At 38.6% G+C, this 11,331-nt stretch overlaps 1 protein-coding gene across 1 annotated transcript in view; it reads left to right on the plus strand.

The window, feature by feature from the left end:
- Positions 1 to 10,488, plus strand: part of PHEX (phosphate regulating endopeptidase X-linked) — a 95,162-nt gene extending 84,674 nt beyond the window's left edge. Inside the window, exons 18-22 of the mRNA XM_009089711.4 lie at positions 1,319 to 1,449; positions 4,371 to 4,436; positions 4,549 to 4,653; positions 6,825 to 6,901; positions 10,109 to 10,488. Coding sequence (XP_009087959.2) covers positions 1,319 to 1,449; positions 4,371 to 4,436; positions 4,549 to 4,653; positions 6,825 to 6,901; positions 10,109 to 10,211 — 482 coding nt within the window. The 3' untranslated portion in view covers positions 10,212 to 10,488. The remainder of the gene's footprint in view (positions 1 to 1,318; positions 1,450 to 4,370; positions 4,437 to 4,548; positions 4,654 to 6,824; positions 6,902 to 10,108) is intronic.
- The last annotated feature ends 843 nt before the right edge of the window (positions 10,489 to 11,331 follow it).

An 11,331-nucleotide genomic window follows, 5' to 3' on the forward strand; every position in this document is an offset into this window, starting at 1 on the left:
GAGTTGACAGATTTGAAAGCTAACATGTACATGCTGTAGCCTTTTTTTTGTTTTGTTTTTTAATGGTGCTGAATTGTGTGAAAAAATGGTAAAATTGGATTTATTAGATTTATTTACATGGAATCTTGCTGGTCTGAATTGGATTTTATTTGGTAAGAAATACCACAAGTTTGATTATTTCTGTTTGTCTTAAATGAAAACTAAATCAGCAAAAGATTCTGAAAGTCCTAACAGGGGGAGGGGGGAGTGGGAAGGACAAAGGGTTGATTGATAAAAATTATTGAAAAAACTTTTCATTTCAGATTTGACATTTTTCAAAAGATAATTACAAAAGTTTTAAAATACAATACTGGAACAAGAGTGGTATAGAAAAGGTGTTGCAAAATATTAAAATTAAATTAAAAAAAAAAGAGGAAAAATATTCAGAAAATGTCAGTGCAATTGTCCTGACAAACTGGGTGGAGTGGGGCATTGCCACTACCTAGGTTTGGCTGTCTAAGCAAAGTGCTTTTAAAAATTGGTCTTCTGACAGAAAGTTAGGGGAGAGAGGGGAGGAGAGAGATGCAGGCAGAAAGAAACTTGAGCCTCCTCCTCTAGGGAGTAATTTTGAGTTTGCTTATGTTGTGCAATATAGAACACCTTAAAAAAAACCCCAACAAACCCAAAAAATTCCCACTTATCCTGGTATCCTGTTTGCACTGCTCTACAGCACTTTGTGTCAGCAAACTCTCCAGAATGAAGACATTTTTCTTCATAAACTCCCACTTTGTGTAGGTGAGCACCTAATCTCCACCTTGTTTCCTGCCAGTCAGAAGGGAACCTGAAGTTTGATTTCCTCCTTGCCAGGGTCTTACTTTCCAAATACAGAAATAAATACATCTCTAGAGAATTTTTCACCTTGTGGAAATTTTAGAAGTTTGCAAGAAATGGATTTCTTTCCTGATCAGGTGAAGAATTAATAATAAATTAGTTAACATCACATTATCAGAATGAAAGACATATGGTCTGAGGATGAAAAATGCAATTATACTTGCAAAAAAAATCTAAGTGCCTCTTACACTATGTAATTATAAAATTTACAATAGAATTCATTAGTCTTTACTATATTTTTCTGCAAATGCAAACTCTGACAATAAATAGAATGCCAGCTTTCCACTGGTTATTTGAGTGGGACCAGATTTTGCTCACTGATCCTATATATTTTGTACACACACTGACATGAGAACATTCACCTCTCACTTCTGTGAAGGTAATAGGTTCCTAAACTGTAAAATTTTTTTCCTGCAAAAACACTTGTTTTCTTTGTTTCCTTTTTGAGGTCGGAAATATGACAAAAATGGAAATTTAGACCCTTGGTGGACGACTGACTCTGAAGAAAAATTTAAAGAGAAAACAAAATGCATGATTAATCAATACAACAATTACTACTGGAAGCAAGCTGGCTTACATGTATGTAAACCACCAGTGACTGAAAACAGTGGAGCATGAGGAGTTTGGGTCGTTGTGCTTTTTTTTCTTTTTTTTTAACTTCTCTTTTTATAAATCTCAACATATTAGAGTATTAACCAACCAACTTCATTTCTCACAACAAATGATTTTTTGAGGTGAATAATTGTGTTAAAAATTGTCTGTCAGGTTTGATTAGTCCAGTCAAATACCACTACCCACACTCTGGTGACAGGGTTAAACCATTTCTCTCCATCACATCATTTTGGAATCAGAGGAAGAGGAGGAAGTCACTCAGCAGGGCTGGTCTAATTATTGTGAGCATGTTAAATGTCTTCTGAAGATGAAGTCTGTAATGAAAACTGAGCAGTCACTCTTTTAGAAAGAATATAATAGCATGTTTTATAGATTCCTTTAACAATTCTGCCTGTTATTTATTGCAGCTATAAAATGGATGCATAAGCCTTACTTTATTTGAAATTCAACTCTTGCTATTTCTTCCATGTGTGCACACAGACCCTATTTGTATGTTTAATCAAGGGAATATGACAGCAGTAGCTCATAGAAAAGGATTGAAAAAGTGCAAGGCAATTGTTTCTGTTTTGTTGTCTATTAGAGTTATGGGCTTCCCTGAAGATGTGTACATTCATATGTGTGTCCAAAATGAGGATAAACAGGATATGTCCCAGACCTTCAGAAATGAATAGCTGAAATTCCAGTGATGTTGTCTGGGACACGATTTTAATCTTAGTTTTCAGGATAAAACACATACTCCAGTCCCCAGTCAGTTCTTTCACCTCTACCTACATTTTACAAATACTAGTAGTACATCTTTGCCTTCTAAGAACAGTGAGGCCCCATGAAATTTCTTATCAACAAGTCTTGTTTGTGCTGATCTCAGAGATAACAAAGCCATATTTTGGTCCAGTCTGAAGTCCAGCAACTCAGACTTGAAATACTTCATAATAATCTAATTTACAAATAAAAATTCTCACACTCATTCCTGAATATTTGTAGGACAAAAACTGTCATTACAAAAATGCCACTCAAAGAAGATCCTTAAAACCTTCCCCAAGGATGTGGCTGAGCTCTTCCCATGCCTCTGCCATTGGCTTGGCCATCCCCTTTAACTTTTGCACTGTCTCTTGAGATCAGGTAGGTCTGAATTTCCTCCCAGTGTAGATCCTGCCTTTGAAGTCCATGGGCTTACTAGAGAGATCCTGTTACCCACAGCCTTGTCATCCCATCCCTTCTATATCCACAGGATAACCAAAAGCACTTTTTAGATGCTACAAGATTTTTCCAATTTTCTGACATATTTTATAGTTTTTGTATGAAGAGCTGTGCAAGCAAAGACCTTTTGTTATTATCATTTTAACCTATCATTTGCATCAATACTCTGCAGGTTTTTTTACCCTGTATGACTATTTTTCATGGATTAAGAAACCTATTTATTATTCTTCCTTCTCATCTGGTATGCAATAAAAGCGTGTCCAGAAAAGAAACCCGATGAAAGAAAAAGTGGATCTAGAAATAGCTTCAGAGTGCAATAATCACATAAAGTCATCTCACCAAATACAGGGCTTATCATGGTCTGTGATCCCTGCCACAAACTCTCTGTGCAGAGTAGTCTCAAATACCTGATCCCCAGCTGCCTGAGATCAGCAGAAAGAATTCTTCCACCTTTTAGCTGGCCTGTGGCCCTGTTAGGTTTCTCTGATCTTGTGCTCTAAGTCAGTCTCCCTCACAAGCCTGATGCAAGTAAAATGTGTGAGCAGGAAGGCCAGAGGAAAAGTCAGCTGTGTGCACGTCTGTTCCCTGGTGTCCCAGCACCTTTTGTCCTAAAAGCTTCTCCCTCACCTCCAGCTCCATCCTCCTGAGGCCAGGGGAGAGCTGGCAGGAAAGGGTTGCACTTTCCTCTGCGGCTCCCATTTTTCCTGTAACGTTGTACCCAAGGCACTGAGGTGTCCCAGTCCAATCTGGGTGCTCATCTGCGCTGAGTGTGGGGCTGTGCACAAGTTTCTGGCCATTCCCTTGAATTTTCCCCTCATTTGCCATCCTGAAGTGAGTCCTGATGCCAACCCCACTGTGGCATCCTGTGGCAGGGGAGAGCTGATGGCTGCAGCCAGCATTGACCTTCAGAGCCCTGCTCAAAACCGTGCTCAATTATCTTATTCAAGGCACAGGACAGAGTAAAACTGCTTAATTACAAATACAGTTGGTAACACAAGGACCTTAGTAGGCTGGGTGAGTAGAGATAATGCCTCTTCAGCAGAAATTAGGATTTCTTTGTAATGATATTGCACTTGGTAATGCCAGGAGACCAGTTTCCTCACAAAGTTTATATAGTGCAGTTTCCCACAACACTTTCTTGTTGCTATTGCTCCTGCTCTTGGAATCAATACCCAGGACAAGCAACAGGAATCACCTTTGCAGATATTTTTAGAGCACTGAATATAATACCAATTTTGATTCTGACAGCTATTTTTAATTAAGCTTATTTATGTTATGACTTAGAAGTTATTTTCACATCCCAGCAGCATATTAAGGGTTATGTAGAGAAGTAAATATAGCCTTTTAGATAAAAGTTTAAGAGGCTACTGGATGTCACATGTCACCAGATATAAACAGTCCTTAGGGGAAAATTACTGACACTCAGCTCAAAGATCAGGGACTGGATTCTTAAGTGCATTCTATCTACTATATTTTGTGCTACAGAGATCTATGGCCAGAGCCAGGATAACTCATCACAGAAAATAGTTTGCTGGCAGTATTCACATGGACACTCCGTTTTCTTAGCCAAAGTTGGTTGAAATTGACTGAGGAGTTCTTGCCTTGTTTTACTTTTCCCCCTCTTTTTGAAGTTGATCAAGTAGAAAGTTCAGAAATGGGTCATATGATTGATGCTCTTTCATTCTGCCAAGGTGAAAGGGAAGAGAACTTTGGCAGAGAACATTGCAGATAATGGAGGTTTGCGAGAAGCTTTCAGGGTAAGTAGATGGAAAATATCTGAAATTTCATGTTATTTAAAAAATAATAATAAAAAAAAGCTGTGGTTATCTTCACGTTGCTGAAAGGCACTTAGTATCTCTTTCTTATCAGGCATACAGGAAATGGATTACAGAAAAGAGGGGAGGAGAAGAAGAGCCTTTACTGCCAGGCCTTGAGTTCACACATAACCAGCTTTTCTTTCTGAGTTATGCCCATGTGAGTAGTACAAATGTGTTTCAAATCCCCATCTATTAACTTGAACAATGTGCAGTGCAGAGATGAGCTTGTTTATTTTCTACAATCTGCATCACCTAAACACAGATTTTGAGAGTATAAGCAGAGACTTCTCCCACAATTATTATTTCTTTCTCTTTCTCTCTTTGTCCTCAACTACCATGGTACCAGAACTGCTGAAATGATTCTTTGTTTTGCACAGTGTTGTCACAGCAACTTTCTTTCTTTTTTCTACTTCCATGCACTAAAAGGGTCTTCCAGCATGTATTGACTCCTCAGCCTCCTTCAATTTTAACTCACACCATTTGTTACTGTGCACATTGTTCAAGGGAACTAAGCAGCAGTGAAGAAAGTCTTAGTTTCTTTTTTCCCATCTGTACACTAAATATGCTGTGAAAAAACTTTGATAAGGCTGTGAGATTTTTAGAAAAAAAACATAGAGTGAGGGAGGATCAGAAATTATTTATGTGGGTAAACAAACTGGGGCAAACTCCCTACATGAGAAGTAAAAGGCTATAAAGCTTTGCCACCAGTTGAAGGAATGAATAATCCCAAACTAAAAAAAACAGAACCCAGTGCAACCAGTCCTGGCTGAAAATAATTTCCCTGTTGAGAGTCAGTGTAGCAGTCTGTGGGCCGATTGCTGTTTCAGTTTGACTATATTGAACAAAGAAAATATTCCATTTTCATTGTTTATGCTGAATTAAGTCTCACCTCGTGTCAGTTTGTCTCCAAGAATCCACAAAAATGTGAAATAGATTATAGAGAGTAGTGTAGCTGTATCACTTGGTGAGAAATTTAGGTTTTGGGATTTTTATTATGCTGTGGATGAAAGCAAGATGGAGGGCACAGGGTGTCATCCTGGGTTTCTTCTTCATGCTTCTTCTTCCTTCTTCTTCATGGGTTTGGGTGATGTTTTGTAATTGGGCAGAAAAGTCCCCATTGGGGACTCTCTGGGATCAGTTATTGGATTAAAAGGAAAAATAATCCAGGTGTCAGTTCTTAATTGGATAGTTTAGTCTTAAAAGACCTTGTAACAAGAGATTGTTGGCCATTTTGTGCCTTCTAATGAAAAGCTGCTGAACTCACAGCAGTGAGACTGTTTTATTGATAAGAAATAATAAACACTTGAGTCTAAACATGAGCTACTGTCCCAAGTGCCTTCAATCCAGACCCAGAGAAACTGACAACTGGGACCCCCACACTGTAGGGAACATCTGGGGGTTTACAGGACCACTGCAGAAATCATATGTCCAGTGGTCCCTCACAGGGAGGGCACATGCACAGTGAGAGCAGTGAATGCAAGGTACCCTCGAGCTCAGTCTATTTTCACAAAGCTCAAGACACTCAACAGACTTTTATAAAATGTCAGGACTGTGTTCAGCCAGACAAAATTGCACTGAAGTCCACTGCAATCCTATGGGCAATCTGATTTAAAGGGTTTTGTTGATAGGAACATTTAATGTAGACACTTAGGTAAGGTAGGGGCAGTTTAAAGGAGATTTTTCATGCAATGGATACAGCGTAAGAGGGGTTATTCTGTTGTGCAAATATTCTATCTACCCTGTTTTTTGGTCAGTTATGATTGGATTAAGTATCTTATCAGGAGCAGGGAAGTGGGGACCACTGATGAAATGTGGAAGATGTGTAATTTCAAAAGAAACTGACATTTCAACATGGCATAAATATATCAGGTAATCTAGCAGCAGTTCTAGAGATGATAAGCATCATTATGTGTACCTTTTACACACATTACATAGTTTTGAGACCAAGGAATATGGTTGGTAATTATTAAGGTGTGAGATGCTACAGAACAAGTTGAAAGACAAGCTACCATTAGAGAGAACTTCAAAAAAAGAACTAGTAAAGTGACTGTGATTTGATGATGTGAAAGAGTGTGTAGAGAAAAACAGTGGGTGGACACTGGATCCATCAGGGGATTTGAAAAACAAAGAAAACTGCAGATTGGCATAGGTAAAACAAAGTAGGAATTTATGGTGTCTTTCCATTTTATGTATTTTATAATTAATAGACTTCTTAAGAACAGTGACTTTACATTTTGCTGTGCATAAAAAGTCATCCCGGATAATGTGCCTGTTTATCTTCTTTTTTTTTTTTTTTAATTGTTTAATTTTTTAATTTTATTTTATTAGGTAAGATGCAACTCCTTTAGACCGGAATCTGCAAGGGAGCAAATATATACTGGAGCTCACAGCCCTCCTCAGTTCAGGTAGGGCAAATATGGTATTTCTCCAGTGTACACACAGAATCAATCACTGCAGAACAGAAGTGCAGAAATACAGCATTTTTGGAGGGGTTTAAGAGCAAGCACAAAATTGGATTGTGCTCTTGGTTTAGAGGGAAATTGAACTGCTTTTATTAGCTTATCTCTCACTATAATAAATGCTCTTCTGTAAAATTGAGGAGCTTGCATCTACCTTCAAAAGCATTTGAACCAGAACACACTCTGATCCCTGTGATGTCCTGTAATCATGGCCTGAGTATCTAAAATGCCTCATCTATCACTTTCTTTCCCTAAGCAATTCTAGTTCAGAAAACAGTGAATATAAGGAGGGGCCTCAATTTAATCTGAGTTCATTAAAAGCTCCTAAGTCTCGACCTTGAATTACATTGATAATGCAAAGCAAAAGATGCCCTGTGAGTTCAGTTCAAGACCTGACTCTTCCACTGGCCTTCAAGTGACACTTTGCTTGAAGGAGCTGTGGTAGTCCAGCCATGACAGAGGGAGTCTGTCCTTGCCAAAAGGCTCCTCCTGCCATGGATAATCATGAACTCCCTGCCATCGGAAGGGGGGAAGTTTTAGAGGCTAAATAGGAATTAGGAAGCTGGAGTTTATTTTTCTGCTTCTTCACCAAGAACATGTTGGTTTTGTTGGGATTCATATTGGTTCCATTTACTTAACTAAGAATTCTGTGTTTGCTCTTGTTCAAGTACTACATTACCTCTTTATTTGGACAATGGATGTTATATCCACAACAAAATTCACACAATACAGTGGATTATTTGCCTTCTAGAGAATCTCACCACTTTCTGTTGACTAAAAGAGTGTTATACCAGTTAGTAGGGGTAAAAGTAGTGCAGTATGCAAATCTGTGTGCCTCTTAACATTGAAAATACATCATGACAATGAGGACCGGAGCATCAGGCTGACCTTCAGCCTACAGAGATATTATTTTCATAATTCCTACCCATGTTAAGATTTTGGTAAAATAACTATCTGTTATATAAAATAAATATCTAAATATATAAATAACTATCTGTTGTCTTTTAAAATCCTCATGTTTATTTACCTATATGTATATTTATATTCTGAATTGTTTCATAGCTACATTCCCATGAGATGGTGATACACATGGAACTCTAGGGATAGAGTATTTATTAGGAAAACTCCTGAAGGCATCAGGCTATGAAAGAAAATTTCAGAGTTTAGGTTAATTTGAGAACTAGAAAATATAGACAAAACTTTTTCTTAGTTTTTGTGTGAGATACTGAGAACTGACTTCTGTTTCAGAGCTGGAGAAAAGCAGTGGTGCTTGTCTCCTTGCAAATCATGTCAGCTGGGCTAAAAAATTATCTATTTCTCCCAACTTGGTTTTATTTATGTCCCAAGACCATTATAAGAATAACTGCAATACAGCTAGCTCCAACACTGACAGCTCTTTCTGTCCAAAAAGCTCAAAAAACCCTTTTAAAAGTAATCATAAAAGGTAACAGTAAAAATTATAGAAATTAACAGCACATGTCTTGTGCACAGGTGTATGCATCTGAACTATTCACACCAGTTTCTCTTCAAAGTCAAAGAGGAAATGTCATTTTAGAAGTTAATATATATATATAAATAATCTTTCAGCAGGTAATAAATTTAAATTACTTAGACTCTGCAAGTACATCTTTCTATTGATTACCAAGGGAGGCCAGTGTGACCTGCTCAAGGAAAGGTGTCTCTACTGTAATTCAATGGGATGAAATCCAGACACTCCACTCTGATTTCAGTTAATGTGTGGCAAAATCAAACCATGGGAAGAAAAGTGGTGTGCATGCACACATAAAGATTTTTTCACTGGATAATTTCCGGGTTTACTTGTTTTTAATTGGCAGATTTTCAGTATGAGCATGTGTCTTTGCTATTTTTGAATGCCAATTTCAGATTGAAATCCCTGGCATGGCAGGCAGAACTCCCACTAACATCAGCAGCAGCTCTGCATGACCAACTCTTGCTGTTTCAGTCCCTGAATATGTATCTGCAATTTTTTTTTTACAGTAAACCTGCATATCTTATTTGAAGCCTAACCTAATTTGGTAATCTTCACTACAAAACTGACCTTTAGGCATTTTTGTGCCAGATGACTGCAAATTTTCTTACTCACAGAAATCTAATCAATGTAATAAGAATATTCTCTACCATGCTGAGCTACACTGAGAAGCAAATTGTCTGCAATATAGAAAAATGCTTCCTCACTGCATAACAGAGCCAAGGTATACAATTACTATCACAGGAGATGTTTTTTCTGCTTTTAACTCAGAAAACTCTTTAAAACCATTGCATGTTTCAGGTTAGTAAATCCCAAGATGGTTGAAAGCATAGGAAAAAAACAGCAAAGAACACAACTGAAATTTAGAAAAGGTAAAATAATAGTTTCTGACTGCATCAAATAATGCAGACATGAAAGCAGGAGCCAAGGATGACTGCATGCAAAGACCAAGCTCTTCCCCTATGGCTAAAGGTGCCAGTCTGGAATGCAGGCACATTGTCCAGCTTGTGTCATTCAGGGATGTGCTGCTCTTTCAGTATCACACCACCTGTGGTAGAAGCAAGAGAGCTTGGGAGCTGTTCAGGGCAGAAGGCTCAGAAAATACATTTACAAAATATCAGAGGAGTCGAGATGCTCACAGGTGCAAGGCTGAGCTGCCCAACAAGAGCTGTAAAGTCCCAGGGACCCAGCGTGTGTGGGTGTGGATGTGTGTGGGTGGGCAGAGCATGCTGTTAGGAGAATCTGGAGCCTCCTGAAACCACTGCCAGCACAACCCCAGTGTGTGCTTACATCTTCCTGCCTGCTGCACTGCAGCTGTCTGGCAGGGCTGGAAGAAGAATTCCACCGTGCACAGCTACTGCTGATCTCCCACCCGTGCTGCCAAGGGTTACATTACAAAATTGTTCTAAAGGACACAGTATCACAAAATGAATTTGTTTTTCCTTGAGTTTCTAGCAAAGCAAGATGTTTCTCAAAGCATGAAACAATATTTGCTTCATATTAACTTTAACTGGGAGCCCTTCTCCTGAACCTTTTGATTTTATTTGTGGGAAAAATATATGAAAGCCTGAAAATTCAGCCTGAAGTGAAAACACTGAACCACTTGCAGACCTGTAGTGTTTGACAAAAGGCAACCTGCATGTCAATCACCTTTCCCTTTGCAGAGTGATCGGAGCCATGAGCAACTTTGAGGAGTTCCGCGAGGCGTTCAGTTGCGCGGCGAACACGACGATGAACCGCGGAGCAGAGTCCTGCCGGATCTGGTAGCTGTCCCTGCCCGCCCTTCTCTCGGGGAGCTGCCACGTGAACTGCTCACGCCCATCGCCAGTTTCAGAATGATGCTCTGAAATACGGAGAGGTGTTACTTCAGATGCATCTTCCTCACCCATGTTGATGATCTGCATGGATCTGATCATTCCTTATTTAGAGCCTAGAAACATTCCTAATAGAAGAGCTTTTCTTGAAGTATAATAATAAAAAGTAACTCCTTTTAACCATAAAACTACTCTGGCTCATCTGCAGTATCACTGCTGTTGATGGATAACTGCCATTATAATTTCTAATTCCTGATTTATAGTTGAGCAAGACGTAAATGCTAAAATCCAGTTTTAATCTATTGCTCTGCAGGGGTTCTATGCAGAATGCTCCCACAGTAAAATTTATTCTTTCTGGATGAAGAAATTCATGAGACCTGCTATAAAGCCAGCTCTGATCTGCTGCGTGATACTGCATTTTCATAACTTAAGCTGCCACAGCCCAGCATGCCATAAATGATGTTGCATGATGTAAAGACACAAGACTTTATATAAGTTCAGTTTAATACGTCAGATTAGTACCTCTGGTTTTGGAACAGTTTCAAGCTGACAAAGTACCTCGTGATATTCATCTGTGGGACTAAAACATAAAGGATACTTGTCAGATCATGGCCTCTTCTAATTTTAGAACAGCTTATGATAAAAATCAATGTATGGTGAAAATCAGAGCCTCTCAGAGGGGATTCCCAGCATCACGATACTCATAAATATTGCAGCATTTTTTCTGGTTTACAGTGTAGGTAGTTTTTTCCCAGCACCTTGTGCTGAAGATAGCTTCATCTACATTTATTTTTTAAGCCAGAAATACTATACTAGTTTTAAATGATGGATTTTATTGTTTCTGGGTCTTACATGGCATTTTAAGTAGTGTGTGTGTGTGTGCCCTCATGTTCTGGATGGGGCAGGATGACTTGTGATTTTAAGGTAAGAGTTTGTGACAGAAAAACAGAGTACCAGCATCATTTGACTTGTCTGGATAAAAAGAGCAATTGAGGAATAGAGAACTTAAAAATACAGTAAAAATACGGACCAGTTGAGTTTTCAGTTTGATTTTTAAGAATATTCATGAAAAG

The sequence above is a fragment of the Serinus canaria genome, chromosome 1 (assembly GCF_022539315.1).
Source record: "Serinus canaria isolate serCan28SL12 chromosome 1, serCan2020, whole genome shotgun sequence".
In the NCBI taxonomy this organism is placed as follows: Eukaryota; Metazoa; Chordata; class Aves; order Passeriformes; family Fringillidae; genus Serinus; species Serinus canaria.